This window comes from Saccopteryx leptura, chromosome 1 (assembly GCF_036850995.1).
Source record: "Saccopteryx leptura isolate mSacLep1 chromosome 1, mSacLep1_pri_phased_curated, whole genome shotgun sequence".
In the NCBI taxonomy this organism is placed as follows: Eukaryota; Metazoa; Chordata; class Mammalia; order Chiroptera; family Emballonuridae; genus Saccopteryx; species Saccopteryx leptura.
In genome coordinates, this window is record NC_089503.1 from 278447830 (window position 1) to 278467923 (window position 20094).

At 36.2% G+C, this 20094-nt stretch overlaps 1 protein-coding gene across 1 annotated transcript; it reads left to right on the top strand.

Moving 5' to 3' along the window:
• Window positions 1–975: 975 nt before the first annotated feature.
• On the top strand, window positions 976–19053 carry LOC136389315 (sulfotransferase 6B1-like). The gene is made up of 6 exons (XM_066361119.1): window positions 976–1120; window positions 3094–3278; window positions 7554–7680; window positions 13645–13739; window positions 13891–14077; window positions 18935–19053. The coding sequence occupies exons 1-6, from the start codon at window positions 976–978 to the stop codon at window positions 19051–19053; spliced, it is 858 nt and encodes a 285-aa protein (XP_066217216.1).
• The last annotated feature ends 1041 nt before the right edge of the window (window positions 19054–20094 follow it).

A 20094-nucleotide genomic window follows, 5' to 3' on the forward strand; every position in this document is an offset into this window, starting at 1 on the left:
GGAATTTATGATCAGATCATCCTGTGAGGTGACTTCCCGTAGAACCTCCTTTGTAGTCCACAACATGTAGATTCTAAATTTCATTTCTGCTACTATTATATGTGTCTTTCTTCTTTAGTTATTTCTTACACAATAGACTTCTACATTTTTATGCTCAATTACAATGCTGATCATTTCTTTGGTGGTATACATTTTTTTTTTAGTAGTTAGACAAGCAATCAAAAAAGATTCAACTGTGAAAAAAGATTCAACTGTGGTTTATGGAAGTGACTGGGCATTTTATTGCCATATTTAATTGAATCCAGAAGATAATAATGTTAGTGACAAAAACTAAGAATGACTCAGGCAAGGTTGTCAAATTACTAAAAACTTCCTGTGTACATCAAAGCTGTGTACATATCTTTTCTGGCTTGGGTTTCCTGATTCTCATGTTGTCTGTTTCATGCCAATTCCTAGAAGAATTTGTTTTTCCTCATTCCATTCCTCTCCTCTTCTCGAAATGCAATATTAGCTACTTCCTCTATTGTGTGTGAATATTAACAAGTTCCAGTTTCCCAATCATTTCCACGGTGCTGTAATCCATTCTAGTGACTAAAAGTCTTTCCTTATTTAGGCCAACAGATTTGATTAACGTCAGTCCTCTAATATAATGATTACATTTCAATAGCGTGAAAGCTTTGTACAGAAACTATTCTGAGTAACAAGTGGGGGAAATAATTTGTTGTATGTGTTATCAGCAAAATTCAGATAACATTATTTTTGCAGTAAACTTTGACTCAGTTATGGTTTAAAAATTAGTTGTGACGATTGCAAAATATACATATATATATATAAGTTCTTCTAGTTGGAATACCAGCTCAGTAATTCTAAGATTCCATTGCTACTGAGCTAGGGTAAAAATAAAGGACCATACTTGCTCTTTGCCTTGTATAAAGTTAGTGTTTAATAAATAATTTTTGATTGATTTGCTGAAAGATGTCATCCCAGAACCAGTCAAGTGTTCTTCATAAATTTAAGGAGATTCTCTTTTCTACCATGTCTTCAGAAGAACTTCTAAATTCCCTGGATTCTTTCAACGCAAGAGAAGATGATGTATTTCTGGTTTCCTATCCGAAATCTGGTAAGGTTTGTTTTAATGTATTTTGTAAATGTAGGAATACAGTAATAATAAATATAATAATAAAACATTTGTTTTATCAGAATTTTCCACATGTAATTCAAGTATCCTAAATGCTTATTCTAATAAAAAAAGTTTGACAGTAGAGAGACAAAATATAGGCTCTGAAAAAATTCAACTGCAGAAATTAGAGCTTTACTACACTTTTGTTCCTATTTTATTCATGAAGACATATAAATGTTGATATATATATTAAGCATATCTATAACATGACAGTTTTCTTCATGAATTGTGCCAGACATAATGATAAACTGTGTTTGTTCCATTTATACTTAATTATTGATCTATAAATAAATAGTTTTTTTCTTCTGTGCTAATAAGAACCATAAATACTTTTATTATTAAAGTTTATGCCTGTTATTTAAATGAATGATATATTAATTTTATTCTTAAAGATGATCAGACTATATAATATCCAACTAGCCTGTTGCTATTTCCAGAATAGTGGATGAATGTGGATGAGCATATATATATACCTGCTACCCGGGATTCAACAACTAAGAGCCAAGCTTCCTTTGAGTTAGTTGTATGTGTACTTTAGTCCCCTCATCAAATTGTAAGGCAAATTTCACATAGGGCCAGATCTCTCAGGGTATTTTTGAGAATAAATATAAACCATATATATATATATATATATATATATATATATATATATGGAAATATATTGCTGCAAATGGAAAATAACTGATTGCCTCCAGAATACCTCAGTACTGTATACTTGCTGTGCAATAGGTTCCTCTGTGACTAAATATATCTTATCTTAAATAGACATGTTAGTTTAGAGAGTAATTTGTGATACTCTTATGGTTCTTGGAACAGGTGGCTAATTTATACCATATATAAATAGCCATATATAAAGCTTCCCTGTACATATCAGTGCCTATAAATTGACATCTTCCCACCAACTGCCAGGAGATCTTCTTTGCAGCACAAAACTGTGTATTCTCTATTCTTCATCAGAAGAAATCAATATATTTTGTTAAAATAACTCATCTATCACTACTATGGAAGTCACATTTGTATGAATATTATAATTAGAAGTACTTAAGACATTAAAATTATAACTTAAAATAGTCTTAAACTTAAAACATAATGCAAATGAGAGTGCTATTTAAACTATGAATATTTATTTGACTGTAAAATTGTAATTCCAATGAGATAAATGGAAACGAATGCTGATTTAAATTCTTCAGGGATATTGCTTTCAAATTAGCAAAACATCCTCCCCACCCAAACTTCTGCTTTCCTGCTCCCATTTCCCAGTGTCTATCTACAATGTTGGAGCACATCCACATTGCTTTAAGTAAATAGAAAATGGTACTCCTTCCAGACCTCAAGGTGGCAGGCTTGTATCTCTACGATCTTTGAATATACCATTTGTTCCTTGTTCTAATGCTTTGTTTGCACAACTACTCTGTATTCACACACAAATGAAAATAAGATCCAGTATCTATCTTCAAGGGGGAAATGGGATAGACATAAATACTGTACAAGCAATGGCAGGTGTACTCTGGTGTGTGTTATTTTGAGGGGATCTATAGAGTGAACAGTTATTTCAAGGGAGTGGGGAACTCAGAAAACAGTTCATAGAAGAGGGAGATGCATGAGCGTGCAGGGTCAGTAGGAACTGTGTATAGAAAGATCTGTGTATTTGTGAATTGGAGAAGGTGCTAGAGCTGAGTGGTAGCATAGAAAAGTATTTCAAGCTGAGGAAACAGTGTTTACAGTTTTCATATCTCTTCATGTTTTAAAAATGTAATTCTTTGTGTATAATGAATTAACATCTTAAGTGTTTTAACAGGTTTCAATGGGTGTCAAGAGGTAAAACTAACTATTTATAATAAAATTAATGTGTTCATTGCTTTTATAGCCTAATGCTAATTAAAAATGAATTTCATTTTATTTTTTGTGTGAAGGCACTCACTGGATTGCAAAAGTCATTGAGAACATTCCCAACGCTGAAATTACTCTAACATCTCCAATTGAATTGGGAGACATTTCTAAATTTGAAGAGCTAAAAATGTGTTGTAAGAGAAGAGTTATTCCAACACATTTGAGCTATAACATGCTACCAATGGATATTAAACAAAAACAATGCAAGGTAAGTTCAACGGTGAAGGGTGGAAACTTGGGAATACCAAAGAACTGAGCTTGGATTCTTGCTCTGCCACTTACAATATGTGTGACCTTGGAAAACTGCCGATGCTCTCTGATCCTTGGTTTTTTCACTTGATACAGGAATAAGGGTATCAGTCTCATATAGTATGGGAAAGATTGAATAAGACAATGTACGTATAAGTGTGACCATAATATATAGCTCATAAAAATTATTTTAATAATCTTTCAGTAATAAAAGATTATTACTGAAATAATAAGCTGTTATTAGACAATGTTTTATTCTATTCAGAATCTGATTTTAATCTTTTTACTTTATTATTTTTTGAAAAATCTTTTTACTTTAAATATTGATGTCTAGAAAAAGACAAGTTGCCTTAATGTTATTTTAATTACTTTATTATTTTTTCAAGGAATTATATAGGAAAAGAATTAAATATTGTCTATAAAAGGTTAAAGAATAGTTACCTCAACTTATTTTTAAAATAAAGTGACCACATTATTATTTTTAATGTTAACTATAATTTTAAAGAATATTTTATATTTTCATATCTTTTGTAAATTCATATTTTCATGGAGAAATGCTTATAATATAAGGTTAAGTAGAAGGCATGTTTAAAAGACATATATATTGAATAACCTCAATTTAGTTAAAATCTACATATACATACATGGAAAAAAAGTCTAGATGTAAATATAACAACATACCAAGTGGTGTTCCATGGTATGACATTAAGGTTAGATTTTATTTTCTTTACAAATGTCTATATAAGGAGCATTAAAATTTTTCTGTTTTAATCAGAAAAAGAATTGAAGATCAAAGGCAAGACACATGTGATTATTGTAACAAGGTCTCAGTAATGAAGCCTTTTTAAACAATATCCACCATATTCCAAAAATAACCTACCAGTCAAGTATGCACAAATCAAAGCAGCTATTCCTATGATTATATTCTATGATCACAATGCATCTATGTACCCCATCTGTTCTTCTGTCCCCCAAAAGTAAATAGTCAACCAGAGGCAAATGCCATAGTTTTGCCTTTATCCCCAGCAAAGTTGTCAAAACAGGTGAAGGTTTACTAACTTGATTACGCTTTGATTCATTGGAGCATGTTCATTTCAGACTGTCTCTAAGACAGACAGAGAGAGAGAGAGAGAGAGAGAGAGATCTGAGGAGAAAAGGAGTCTGGGGAGCTCAGTAACCCTTACTCAGGGCAACGCAGTAATAATCATAATGAATTGCTACCAGACACTGAGCTGTGTTTTACAAACACTTGACAAAAATCAGAGGAGTGGGTATTTTACTTTTCATAAGCAAACAAACTGAAGTTCAGAAAGGTTAGGGTGTTTCTTGCAGCTACCACACTAAAGGTACAGCCTTAAGGGACAACCCTTTCCCCTCTAATGAGTCTGAGACTCTGGTGCCCTGGTCTCCCAAGAGGATGAGCTGTCCTCTGTTACTGATGGCCTAGCGCTAAGGGCTCAGGGGCTGGACAAGCTTTATCTGCTCCTGCAGAGCCATCAGACAGCAAGTCCCTCTTCCAACCTTCCTCCCAGCTCAAAACCCTACTAGGCCTCCTATAGTTTCTTCTTAATTTGGCTTTCCCTTTTTGTTTCCAAACTCTCTTATGACAAATGTATGTTTTAGACTCATTTCATGATATTTAGTTCATGTTTAATTTTTTTCCAGAGTACTATTCTGCCTTGCCTTTCTGTAACTCAACTTTCTCCTAATATTTCTTATGATTTACTAGAATACATTCTTTTCACGTGGTTTTTTAGTATAATTGACGTATAACATTATATTAGTTTCAGATGTAGAGCATAATGATTTGATATTTGTATCTACTGCGAAATGATCACCACAGTAAATCTGCTGAACACCCATCACCATACATAGTTATGGACTGCATTCTTTTAACCTCTTTTGGCAAAATATGTATTAATGAGTTGCATTTATTGTCTTTCCAACTAGATAATACTGACATGTAACTTTGGGGATTCTCCAAAAGCCCTAAAATATTCTTCTCTCTACCTGCCTCCCTCAAAAAAATCTCCACCTGGATGGATAAAAATACTGCCATTTTATCACTTTCTGTGAAAGTAGTGAATCTTTAAACTGTGTTCTTTGAGCCTTAGTTCTATGAATCTGTTCCAGAAGCCTAGAGCAGTGAGAAAAAGCCCGAGGTGTTGGCTTACTCCACAATTTTACCTGTTGTGGCAAAGAGAGGATAATGGGGGTTAGGAGTTAAGCTGGCTCTTCATTCCTGTGCACAGTGACCTTCACATAGGGCTCCAGAAAGGAGGAGCCGGTGCTGTTCGTGTCATGCACAATACCTGTGCTATGAGCACACTACAGAAAGATAGGCATTAAAAATGACTCAGTAAACACTTTTTTTTTTTAACTTTATTCAGTTTTTTTTAGAGAGACACAGAGAGAGAGAGAGAGAGAGAAGAGAGAGAAGGGAGAGGAGTAGAAAGCATCAACTCTCATATGTGCCTTGGCCAGGCAAGCCCAGTGTTTTGAACCGGAGACCTCAGTGTTCCCAGGTCGACACTTTATCCACTGCACCACCACAGGTCAGGCAGTAAACACTTTCTTACCTAAGTAAATTGTGTTCACCCTGGATGTCAAATGAAAATGAGATAGAATATCTGGTACTCATGCAATGTTGACTATGACGAAATAATAGTCCTTTTATATCCAACTTCTTACACTGGTTTTCTAAGATTTCTTATATTCTCCCATTGAACTATGTAGATCCTTAACATAACCCTCAAAGCATTGCATTGTCCAGAATGGTCCATACCTGACTGCAAGTTTTAAAAGGGCTACAACCATTTCTGTCTTTCTCATCATTAAATTCCTTGGGCCTGGAATGTTGCAAACTGCCTCGTATATAGTAGTATTATATAAATATATATTGACTTGAATTAAATTGCAGTTGCACTGTTTATGTAAATTGGTAGGGTATCTCAGATTCCTTACACTTTGGGGGATTAAACTGTAGAAAAAGGAAATTCCAAAACATCAATCTTTCTATAAATAAAAATAGAAAATATGTAAGAAATATTACTGTATGTAAATCATATTTTATAATAAATGGATATTTAGAAATCTCATTCTATAAATGAATAGGGGTTTCTCATGTCCACCCCTAAAAAGATAGGAGCACATAAATTAAAAAAAATGTGGTTGGTGAGTTGGCAGCATCAACATCTCCTGGGAACTCGTTAGAAATGCAGGATGCTGTGCTTAATCCTGAACCTCCTGAATCAGAATCTGCATTTTAACAAGATCCCTTGACAGTTCTTACGCACAGTAAGGGTTAAGAAATCCTAGCTTAAACCTATTTAATAATTAGCTGAAGCTGCCAAAACATCATGACTGGCATATGTAAGTTTAGCTTCTACTTTCTTTTTTTTTTTACATGTTTTTATTTAAACTTATTTTTTATTTTATTTTTCTAAATAGTTATCTCTTGTATTTTAATTATTTTTATTTTTATTTTTTATTATTTATTCATTTCAGAGAAGACAGAGAGAGAGAGAGAGAGAGAGAGAAGGGGAGGAGCAGGAAGCATCAACTCCCATATGTGCCTTGACCAGGCAAGCCCAGGGTTTCAAACCAGCAACCTCAGAGTTTCAGGTCGAGGTTTTAATCCACTGCACCACAATAGATCAGGCTAAACTTATTTTTTAAATGACAGTTTACAGGCCCTGACTGGTTGGCTTAGTGGTAGGGCATTGGCCAGCATGTGGATGTCCCTAGTTCAATTCCCAGTCAGGGCACACAGGAGAAGCACCCATCTGCTTCTATATCACTACCCCTCCCCTTCTCCCCCCTCTTTCCCTCCCGCAACCATAGCTCAATTGGTTCAAGCAAGTTGGCCTCTGGCACTAAGGATGGCTCCATGGAGCCTCCGCTTTAGGTGCTAAAAATAGCTTGGTTGTGAACATGGTCCCAGATAGGAAGAGCGTCGACCCCAGACAGGGGTTGCTGGGTGAATCCTGGTTGGGCACATGCAGAAGTCTGTTTCTCTATCTCTTCTCCTCTCAACTTGGAAAAGAAGAAAAAAAAATTATAGTTTTCATTTAATATTATTTTGTGTTAGTTTCAGGTGTATAGCACAGTGGTTAGACAATCATATACTTTACAAAATGTCCCTCTGATATTTCCAGTACCAGCTTCTACTTTCAGGAAATGTTTTGTGTTGGGACAATTTCCACTAAAAAATAAATTGATTTTTTTTAAACAGATTATCTGCATCATTAGGAATCCAAAAGACACAGCTGTTTCTCTATTCCACTACTACAGAGATAACCCTAATCTCCCTGGTGCTGAAACCTGGGCTGCATTTTTAGAGCTGTTCCTAAGAGGAAATGGTAAATATAACAATGTTTTCTTTAATTCATAATATAATATAAAGTGAACCTTTCTGCTCAAAATGAAAGCATTTTCCAAAAGTTTAAATAGATTCTAACACCTACTTTCAGAAGTACATCCTGGAATAGATTATTCTTTTACTTCTAAGAAATTCTTTCTCATTGTGCTTCTTCACAGTGTTTCTTATCACACGTGGGTAGTACCTATTAACAATTTCTTATTAAGCTGAATACTGATCCAACATCTCTTCTTTTCATGCACCACCAGTTTTTCAGTGAAATAGCTGTGCACTAACTGGATGGAGCCCAGTGAGACACAGCCGAAAGCTACACAGGTAGCCTGGAGCATACTTCATACACCTGCACGGAGAAAAACACAACACAGGCAACACACACAACCCCTCACATACCCCACATCAAACAAATGTGAAAGAATTAGCTATCTGGGTACTTGGTTTTATAGAAACTAACCGAAAGTAATTTATCCTGAAAACACCACGATACAGCATTCGAGCTGCGTAGCATAAGTTGGTCCCACTACTATGCAAGACCTTTGAATTTATTAACTTTTTACTGACTGTGGTGTCTGGAATACTTAAAAAAGACTTTTAAATTTCCAAGGTATATTCAACGAAAATAATATACCAAGACAATACAGAATCTAAAAGAGACATGATTTAGAAATGGTGTGTACCCAGGAGATCTTATCTCTTAGTGGGCTTAGAGTATATCTTAATTGCTAGTTTCACTATTTTACATATACATTGTTGTGGTTTTGCTTGTTAATTTAAGAGAGGCCACAGCAGCTCTAACCATAACAAGAGGACATGGGAAGTCATCAACAAGGTTTAATACTTTGTTTTGCACAATTGTTTTGGAAAAATATGCTATTTTCATACTATTTCAACCCCTCTACTTCTTTGTTGAATGGCATACATTTAGTAGAATCATAAAGTTACAGGATGACAGATACAGTAAAGGTCATCTGTTTAAAACATCCACTTGATGTTTGAATTACTTATACAATATCTCCAAGAAATGTCAAGATAAGCTTGAACTTCTTAACCTTGACAGCAGGTTTACACTACCCACTCCTGCTCCAAAGAAACACATTTCATCTTGGTACTTCTAAAACATTACAAAAAAAATCTTACCATATGATACAGACACTTAGCTAAGTAGTGCGATGAAAACATGAGCCCTTTTCATCCTCACTAGAACACATGAGCTGGATGTTAGTATCCTCATTATATAGCTGACGAAAATGCAGACCTTGGGAGGCCAAATAACTTGTCCTTAGATGCATAGCTAATAAGGAGCAGAGCGACAATTTAAATTCAATTGTCAGCTCCAAAATCTTTGGTTTTACCACTGTACCATAACTCGTCCAGCCAAAACAATTGTGCCCTCATCATTAATTCCTCTTCCACAACTTATAGCCTTCTAAATATTTGAAGATAGCTAACATGCCTCACTCTGCCTCAATTCCATTTTTGGAATAGGCAGAGTTTAAATACATAAATTATTTTTTAAAATAGATCTTGAGTCTGCTTTTTCTCAAGAAAAATAGTTGCAGTTGTCTCCCATTATTACGATATTATTCGCTATTCCTCCCTCACCACTGTGTGATCTCTTTTAACCATGTCTCTAAAATTTTGCAGTACTCGCAAGGCAAAGCAAGCATAGGGTATGGTTTGACCTATGGTTTGATTCTGTTGTAGAGATTATTTTTCTATGAATGTGGTCATAGAAAGGCCAACCCAGGCCATATACAAGGAAACAAGCTAGTGTGTGAGAAAATTTACCTTTGTTATCACAGTCTCCTGAGTTGTAGCAGTGTATCTGGAAGGGCAAAGTGTGGTTGGAAATAATATTCCAGGTGATTCTTCTGCACCTTCTTGGGTGAGTTAATGGTTTTTTCATTGTGAAGAGATTTGATTTGTAAGGATTCAGCAATTGGGTAATGCAGCCTGAGCAAACCCTGTAGACACTGGACTAGTCACTGAATCACTCAAGTTTTTTTAACATCTACTTATGCAGGAGCAGTTGCTTCAGATTTTACTTTTATAAGATTGTTTGTTTTTCTGTGTGTTCGTGTGTGTGTGTGTGTGTGTGTGTGTGATGTATATGACTGTGTTTTGGGGATGTTCTTCATTGAGTTTTTGAGGGTAGGATTATTTCTTTTGCAAGGTACAACATGGTATAGTAGAAAGAACAAGCTATAGGGGCAGAAGACCTGTGATCAAGTCCTGACAATAATTCACTCTGTGTGATTTTGGACAATTGCTCACCAGTCTAAGGTTCAGACTCCTAATGTAAAATAAGACCAATAAAACTGTCTATTTTGTAGGATTATTTAGAGGTTAAAAACAGTGGTCCCCAACCTTTTTTGGGCCACGGACCAGCTTAATGTCAGAAAATATTTTCATGGACCAACCTTTAGGGTGGGACGGATAAATGCACAAAATAAAATTATGTGACTGGCGTAAAAACTGTGGTATTTTTATATATTGATATAATTGTTGAACTTATGAGACAAGCATCAAGAGTGAGCCTTAGACGGATGTAACAGAGGGAATCTGGTCATTTTAAAAAAATAAAACATCGTTCAGACTTAAATATAAATAAAACGGAAATAATGTAAGTTATTTATTTTTTTTTCTGCAGACCGATACCAAATGGCCCACGGATCGGTACTGGTCTGTGGCCCGGGGGTTGGGGACCACTGGTTTAAAATAAGTAATGGTTAAATTTTGCTGTAAAAATCCATTGACTTATTCTATCAGACACAACTTTTAAAGACATGAAGACTTTTAAATAATTTCACAGTAAGGTGGAAATATTACAAGTAGATATTTATCTAACAAGATTATTTTATAAGTAAGGCATCACAATAACCAAACCAGTCTTCAAACCATAAACATAATTACAAATTACATGACAGGGCAGTAGAATAAAGATAAAGATAGTGACACATTTATCTAATTATGTAATTTATCCTTCAAACAGTTTAGGTTTTCAAATTAAACAATAACTATAAATTGTATTCTGGCAGTATCCTGGTAGATTAATATTTTAATGAAACAATGTTTTAGCATTTTCTTATTATTCTCTAGAGCCCTGTCTCCACCATTTTATTTCCTAAAGCACTTTATCCAGTGAGCTTCATTTTCTGCATAATTATCTACCATCAGAATGCATTCTAAGAACAGAATGCATCTCAGAGAACATACCACTGAGATGCTCATTATAACTGCTTATGAGTTGGGCAGAGGGTTTGCAAAAAGATGGGAGCTTTGAAACAGCTGAAAAATAGGATAATGTGTTAATGCAGAACAAATGGGGTTGCCAGGCAATCGTGAGGCCCTCCAGACTGGAAAAATGAATTTACAGTGGTGTAAATACAGAGCAGTATGAATTTCTTCATCAGAACTCAGCAGTAGTAAGTCAGATGGAAAGGTCAGTTTTTGGGGGGGGGGTTTTAGGTGAAGTGTTTTGCTTCAATACTGAGTGTTTTTTGGGTCATCAAATTAACTTAGAGGGGGGGCAAGGAGATCGAAGGTATTGGTGAGAAAATTGTTGAGGGGATATACAAAGGGAAGGATGTCAAGATCAAAAGGGACAAAAATAGTCAAAGGAGGGTGTTACCGAAACTATCCATTAAAGCGACTGTAGTTGGTAGCAAAACCTGAGATAATGCAAAGCACTGTAACCTAAAATCAAAGTCCCAAGTGATTGTAGGGGAGAGGTGAGAAAGTCAATTTCCATCTGAAACCAGGATGGAAAGAGCGGTCAGTCCAAGGACATGTTGAAAGGAGCCTGAATTCTCTAGAGGGAGGAATTCTGGAAATCTATAGAAAGTAGAGATTGTTGACTTACCCTTGTATTTAAGGCCATTGCAGAGAAACAAGTCATTTTTAGATAGCAGATAGAGGGCTATACTGGCATATGTTAATTAAAGCCAGGTGGTGGTGGAGTAATTTTATAATTAAGTGAAGGATATGAAGAAAAGCATTTCCCATAAAACCAAGATTTTGAATCTCTGGTTTGGAAACTATATTTCTTTCTATTCATGACCTGAAAAATGAAGATTCTGATTAAAAATTTATCCCAAAATTTCCTATAGTAATGAGAAAAAAGCACATTAGCCAATTTCTTTAGTTTTTTTTTGGCTAGCTTGAGGTTTTTTTTTGAAACACTATAAATTAATTAGTTAATAAAAGAACAGCTGGTTCTCAAGTTATGATCAGGCTAGGATCCAAAAGTTTACTCTTAAATCTATTTTGAATATGTTAGAATACATTTCCTCCAGAATAACCACAATGAACCGGTCAATTACACTACCTCACCCATCCCTGCCTGGGCCCCACAGTGTGACTCTGGCTCTCTATGCCAACCTCGCCTTCAGCCACCGAAGCATGGGCTCCCCCTGACACTATTGAAGGCTCCATATTACCAGCAACTCTAAGCAGTGGCATTTTTCACAAGGGGTGGGCTATGGCTGCTGGTGAGTGTTGGCAAGGTGGGTTGAGACTGAGGTAGCCTAGAGAACGAGATACTAGTTAACTTTCTAAATTTATGTAAGAGAAAAATCAGTCTTCCTCCCACCATGTGTCTGTGCTTGGGAAAATGTTGGCCATTTTTGGAAGATAAACCCTTATCACTGATATGGTAATTTGGGTAATTCAAAGACAAACTATTATATAAGGCCCTGAAATAGCAGTGAGCTCTCTGATAACTGAAAACTATCTGGACAGCTCTTCTAAGAACCAGTTCTTGTTGTGCAGCTGTTTGGGTCCAAGGAATACTAGAAAATTAGTCTGGCTCTAATGAGACCACTGTAGTCCCAGAAATTCTTGTTTCAAAAATATGTTATAGTTATTTTCTTGCCCTTGGCTTCCTTAGAAGCTGAAGTCATGAAAAATTACATTTAATTTGAAGTTAATTATACCTTAATTTATTCAAAGCTTTAATGTTCCAAATGTGTATAGCTCAATGTCTGGCTTAATAAATGTTTATTAAATGAGCCAACAGTCAGCAGATCTCTAGGAAATCATTAATAGATAACTCTTTTATGACTAGGGCATTAGCTAGTATTAAATCTTTGGATTATAAAGATGCATAGAAAGATGTATATGTAGTATTTTAAATTATTGTTTTATACTTTAGATTGTCAAGTTAGTCAACCTTTTGTGGTGATAAATTACTCACTGTTTTTAATCATCTTGGCTATAGAGATTACTTTGCCTGATAATATTTTACTTTTAATCCTTGGAGATTTTTTAAGTCTGTCAAATTAACAAAACATTAAAGAGACACTTGACTTGGGTGGTGAACACACAATGTGACATACAGATAATGTACTGTGGAATTATGTACCTGAAACCTTTATAATTGTATTAATTAAGATCACCCCAATAAATTCAATAAAAAACCATTAAAGAGACAATATCAACTACTGATAAATCTTTAAGTCTGTAGTTCTCAACCTTGAACTAAGATTCCTGAATAAAAAATTTTTAATGATGGTGGTGGGGGGAGTTTATCAACTTTTTATGCTGCAAACTTATAATTATAAAAAATCATGTCACATTACAGAAAGAAAATGACAAGTTCTCAATGTTTCTCTGTTTTTCCCAAGATCCAATACAGTTGTCAAAACACAATTATTGGGAAAATGTGTATCACTGTATTTCTGCTGTCATTTCTCCCAATGATAAAAAAATATTTACTAAAAATAAGAAAAACAAGCACAGCCTTATTAAAAGCTATCACTATTCAGCTTCACTTCACAATATTGCATTTAGTTGAAACAATAGTGAAATTGAACTCTTCTCAGGAAAATATTTTTATTCCAGAGTCTAACATGTGTGTACCTTGCTTTGGTAACTTTGCTAAAGTGAGAAGAACCCAGGGATCCAAAGCCATGTTTAATATTAACACAACAATTCTCTTTCCTTCTAGTTGTGTATGGATCCTGGTTTGATCACACTTTAAGCTGGGAAGACCACAAAAATGATAAAAACATTTTATTTATATTCTATGAAGAAATGAAAAAGGTAAGCCCTTCCTAACATTTCAACAATCAAAATTTAAGTCAAATTAATTTAATACAGAAAATCAATCAGTGAATTCTGTTTTCAAGTTTCAGAGAATGAATTTGATGTTTTGATAAGTAACACTTTTTTTATTATTATTATTCTTGCTCAGGATCTTTCTAAAAGCATAAAGAAAATAACTTCTTTCCTTGGTATAAATGTGAGCGAAAGTGAAGTTAATCAGATTGCTTGGGAATCTTCATTCAGGGAAATGAAAAATAATGCAGCCAAAGAAAACTGTGATCCAAATAAGACCATCTGCGCACTCACATCTAATAGGAAACTGGTATTTAGGAAAGGTAAGTCAGAAAGGGACGTGGCGTGTTGCCTGGGGCTTATGTTTGGAAGTAGTTGCATTTTACCATTTTTACCCCTCATTTCACCATCGTGCACCCCGTATTGAGCACAACAGGTTACACATTGTTATCCATCAGTGAATGTTTATTAAATGAAATTCTTGAATTGCATTCTTTCCAGACTTTGAGATTTTTATGCCCCATTAAGGAACCAACTGAGAGAAAAACACAGGTATCAAACAGATAGAAATGGTAAAATTATTTGAAGAATCCATCTCAGGTCTGTAGACCCAGTGTGCCTGCTAATAAATTACTCTGAATTCTATAAACATACTCTTAGTCTCAGCCAATCAAATGCAGTCCTGTCCTTCCATTGGAGCAGGTCACTAAGAGCATGGTACATGACATGAAGAGAGAAGGGAGCTGATGAGTGTAGACAGTGCACCTTCCCAAACTCGACAATCAGACAACTTACCCTGCAGAAGTAAGTAACAGGTGGAGAGAGAACTGGGATTGTTACCTAAGGATGCTCTTCTGCATGGAAACACAGAGAAGGAGATAAATCTCTACTAATTCCTAATGTGATGTCTTAGGAGCAAGTTGGGTAGTAAGAGCTAATGGCAGGAAGAAAAGCTCAGACCAACATGGAATTGGACGGTATTTTCTAGAAAAAGTAAGCAGTCTTTCATGTGCTAGAACGGTGTATGATGTGTGAAGCACAATGAGGGAGTTGAAGAGATTGGGGCCAGAGAGTGAAAGCTTTGATGGACTGTTTGATTTTTTAAGAAGGGACCTGCGACACGTATGGAAAATTGATTAGAAGATGAAAGCAGACACAAAAAGTCCAGTAGAGATTGTTGTAATAGTCCAGGTATGAAATACTGATCATCGTCATTTGGGCAGTGGCAGTGAGTCCCTGTTGGGTCGAGCTCAACTGAGATATCAGTTTCGGAGCCATCAGCAAGCAGATTGTGAAATGTGGCAAAATCTTTCACTGTCAGTGGGAAGGGCTAGTGGAGAACTGGACGGAAGGGGGAGCCCTAGGGACCCTGATGTCAATGGGAATGAAACAGCCCCAAAGCAAGCCAGCCCCAAAGCAAGCCAAGAAAAGTGATCAGCCAGAATTGGGAAGAAAGCCAGGGTCAAACATGCCCTACTAACTTGAGAGGTATTGCTCTAGTGATAACAGTTCATCTCTGACCTGCCACATTTGTGACCTTAGCAGATATCTCCAGGTGAAATCATAGCAACATAGTTGTAGCTGACAGTTCATTCTAAGCATTTAAGTTCTATCTAAAAGTGGTTCTTTTACACTGTATCTAACAAAGCACAGAGGGTTGACAGTAGAAACATCCTCACTGATACTAGTCACCATGAGCACCAGTTGGTAGTTTGGACTATATGAGGAACTAAACACAAAGACAGAGCAGTGGGGACTGTTTTCTTCATTCTTTCTGTTTGCTGGATGAGGTGGAAGTGGGGGGTCCATCATCTGAAAAGAGGAGTTGCAAAGCAGCAGTTGTTGATTCAGAATTCTTGGTGTACAGAAATATTCCTCACTTTACAGAGGAGAATTTGTGCTTGCAGCTGTCTGTACATTAAACTCAGAAATAGAGCTGATATTCTCCAAAATGACTAGGGTAGCCAGAGACATAAAGTGACCAACAAGGATAGTTCACATAAGTGTCAGAAGTCTTAGGGCTTCTGACATACTAAAATCTAGAGGGAGAATTATAGAAATATGTATGTACAGGATGTATGTAGAAATATTGCTTATAGCAATGAAAACCTAAAATGCTCTTAAAAGTTCACTAATCAGAAATGGTTACACATATTAAGTTATCTCCATACAGAGTTTTACTATGGAGTCACAAAAATTATAAAGTAAAAATAGCTAGCATTTACTGAGTGCTTTACTATGTGCCAGGCACATTACTTAGTTTTTCTGGATTTTGGCAACAGACTTTGAGGATGGTATTTATGTTATCCACATTTCACTGAAACATGAAGCACCTGAATGTCTTGTCCAAAGATACATAATTAGCACCTGGTAGAGGCAAGATTTGAATCCAAACATCCTTACCCTATTCATCATAACTTTCATTGTTGGCATGTAAATACTAATATGGGAAGATAATTAAAGTATAGTAAGTGGGGGGAATTAGGTTATAATTGTGTGATTTGAAATGTAGTGTATATGCATTTATATGTTTTCAAAGAACATCTGAAAGAATGTATGACATCCAACTTGTTAGCCATGTTGCCTAAGTACATTCCCTTGATTTTTATCTTCTCTTGCTTATATGTATTTTTTAACATACAAATATAGCTACTGTTTTATTTTTAAACTATAAATTTTTAAAAAAGTAAAAGAAAGTTAGAGTAAAAGAATAAATCAGAAAACAAGCAAACAAAAATCAAGTCAAATGAAAGAAGACAGCTGTGGTCCTGGTGAATTAATATCAGAAGCTGGAAGGGAGACCAGGAAGGACCAATGAATATCGAAACTGACCTTGTGCCCAAGTCGGGTGTTTTAGAAGCAATGTCATTTCCTGACTCTGGGCTCTTTGCTCTGGTACTTTCTTTCCTTTAATTTTTTTTTTTTTAAACAGAAGAATTCTATTTTAGCTGTTTTTAAACTCCATTTTTTTGTTTTGTTTTGTTTTGTTTTGTTTGGACTGGAAATCAACACCAAACATTTCTTAAGTTATAATATAGTTCTGAGTTATAGGTGACATTGTCTGACATTTAATCAAACCATGGGTTTTATTGAGCATCCACTATATGGGAAGCACTGCATTTGGTACTGCAGGAATACACATGAACACTACATCACAGTCCATAACCAGAAAGGTTTGTAAGCTAACTGGAAAGGAAAGATAATAGAGAATGATACATGACTGTTTGTAATGGGGATATAAAATGTCATTTTACTGGTTACAGCGCATGTAGACCCCAGGGATGAAGCATAGGGCCAGAAGTAGCAGAAGACCTTGGTGGGCAAGATGCAGGGGTAGGGTGTGGCACAGCGTGCATAATGGATGTGAGAAGGGCAGTCCTGAGAGCTTGATGCTATGGCCAAGGCTGGGAGGGTGACTCATAAGAATGAGAGAGGCCAATGGGCTGTGCAAAGTACAGTTGTCCCTTGAGTAACATGGGTTGAACTATGCAGGTCCACTTATACACAGATATTTTTTAATAAATATTGAAAATGTATTTTCTCTTCCTTATGGTTTTCTTTATTTTATTTTATTTTATTTATTTATTTTTTGTATTTTTCTGAAGCTAGAAATGGGGAGAGACAGTCAGACAGACTCCCGCATGCGCCCAACGGGGATCCACCCGGCACGCCCACCAGGGGGCGACGCTCTGCCCACCAGGGGGCGATGCTCTGCCCCTCCAGGGCGTCGCTCTGCCGTAACCAGAGCCACTTTAGCGCCTGGGGCAGAGGCCAAGGAGCAATCCCCAGCGCCTGGGCCATCTTTGCTCCAATGGAGCCTTGGCTGCGGGAGGGGAAGAGAGAGACAGAGAGGAAGGAGAGGGGGAGGGGTGGAGAAGCAGATGGGCACTTCTCCTGTGTGCCCTGGCCGGGAATCGAACCTGGGACTTCTGCACGCCAGGCCGATGCTCTACCACTGAGCCAGCCGGCCAGGGCCCCTTATGGTTTTCTTAATAACATTTTCTTTTCTCTAGCTTTCTTCATTGAAAATATATAATATATAAAACATCTAATATACAAAATATGTGTTAAGCAACTATTTATATTATTGGTAAGGCTTCCAGTCAACAGTAGACTATTGGCAGTTTGAGGAGTCAAAAGTTATGCATGGATTTTTGACTGGGGAAGAGGATGGGTGCTTCCAACCTTCACATTGTTCAAGGGTCAACTGTATTTACAATTTTATTTCAATTTCCAAACACATGATATTGAAGGTGAAGACATCATGTAAATAACAGATTGTATTTTCAACTCTCTGTTATCAATATTATAAAATAAATTTCCTTAAAATGAGACCTAGTGCCCACCTGTACGATACGTTACCGGCACAGCTACGGCTCTGGAGGTGCGCAGACAGGAAAATAGACGCAGCGCCGGTATACCCACTTTGCTGTGTTTTCTTGAGGTTTAGGGGAGGTCCCTTTTTGCCTACTACCAGAAACGTAGAATATTTGTGTATTTTTTAATCTTCCTTTCCTTTTAAGAAATAACTTTTTAAACTATACAAATTGACATGCAACAATTACTAAAGAAATTAGAAACAGATGAACTAATGAAGGAAAAAATAATTCCCCCATCATCTTATCACCAAATCTTATCACCAAGAGGTGAAATTGTCCATATTTTATCAATCTGACAGATTTCTTTTTTTGTTTGTTTGGTTTTTTTTTTGTTATTGTTGTTGTTTTTGTATTTTTCTGAAGCTGGAAACGGGGAGAGACAGTCAGACAGATTCCCGCATGCGCCCGACCAGGATCCACCCGGCCCGCCCACCAGGGGGCGACGCTCTGCCCACCAGGGGGCGATGCTCTGCCCCTCCGGGGCGTCGCTCTGCCGTGACCAGAGCCACTTTAGCGCCTGGGGCAGAGGCCAAGGAGCTATCCCCAGTGCCTGGGCCATTTTTCCTCCAATGGAGCCTTCGCTGCGGGAGGGGAAGAGAGAGACAGAGAGGAAGGAAGGGGGGTGGATTAGCAAATGGGCACTTCTCCTATGTGCCCCGGCCGGGAATCGAACCCGGGTCCCCCCCGCACGCCTGGCCGACGCTCTACCGCTGAGCCAACCGGACAGGGCCTGACAGATTTCTTTTGTGATTACTATACATTTAAATTGGTTCTTGTCTGATAGATTTCCAATTTCTGCAGGAGCTGTGGGTGACTGGATAAACTATTTTACTTCAAAGCAGAAGAAAGTATTTGATGAACTGTTCACAGAGAAAATGAAACACAGTGAACTAGCAAGACACTTCGAAGATTACTCTTAGTATACTATAAATGGAAAATGAGACCAATTCCATTTTATGCAATATTGTATTTGTGAAATACATAAATATTTTTTTACCAATCTGGAAAATAGATATTTCTTTCAGTGAGAAATGGATACTTTATTAATGCATTGGAAGTGCCATGTGTGAAAAGCTATTATCATATTTGATGTTGGTAGATAATTAGTAATAAAATGAGGTATACAATTTTTGAATAGCTGAATTATATATATCTGCTTTTAAGACATTTACAAAGCAAGGTGATTATTTCTATTCAGAGAGTCTATCACTGTGGGTGTTCTACAAATGGCATTAATGTACAACAAAAGAGATGAGGGGTTATCTAAAATAACCAATGTCTCAGAAGAATCAGAAGAATCTATTTTCTGCCTATTTGGGCATCATGACATCTAGACAAAGATCTTTATTTCAACATTCCCTGGTGTCAATGTAGAAATATTCTCTAGTGTCATATCAGTGACAAACATAATGTTACTAAGGTGAAAATACGTAATGGGTAAATTATATCAGATAATCACAATCTGGTATTTTGGTGAAATGAAGACTGGAAAGATACCCTTTGACAGTAAACTAACACTGCTATGGCATTCCAACAGAGCAAGCCCTTTATCTTAAATAAAGTCATTTATATTACAATTTCTTTTATTTTCCAGGTTTGAAAAATATAACATAACTTTCCTGAAGTATTTATTTTTGTAGTATTTTGAATATATAATCTGTTTCCTAGTAGCATCTGTAGCATTAATCAAATCCCTATAATTTTCTCTCTCCTGTAATGACTGTTATTCTGTAGCTTTAGCCCAGAAGACATTGTAAGGATATTTCAGTGAATTTATTTTAGGATTATTGCCTAAATGATAATACATTGGTTATAAACATCTATGTCATATTGTTTACATTTGTGCCATAGTATCTAACTCAGGGTTAATGGGTATTCAAAACTGTTTATTGTATATGACTCTGAGCTATGAAACCAAAGCAATTGGTTGAGTGGTTAAGTCAGCCATACACCATGTATTA

What these genes read in the sequence shown, in the direction of transcription:
- LOC136389315 (XM_066361119.1), top strand. Translation starts at nt 976, where the DNA reads ATGTCATCCCAGAACCAGTCAAGTGTTCTTCATAAATTTAAGGAGATT. An exon ending in TTAAACAAAAACAATGCAAG is followed by an intron (nt 3,279 to 7,553) that starts GTAAGTTCAACG and finishes TTTTTTAAACAG; the next exon opens with ATTATCTGCATCATTAGGAA. An exon ending in GCTGTTCCTAAGAGGAAATG is followed by an intron (nt 7,681 to 13,644) that starts GTAAATATAACA and finishes CTTTCCTTCTAG; the next exon opens with TTGTGTATGGATCCTGGTTT.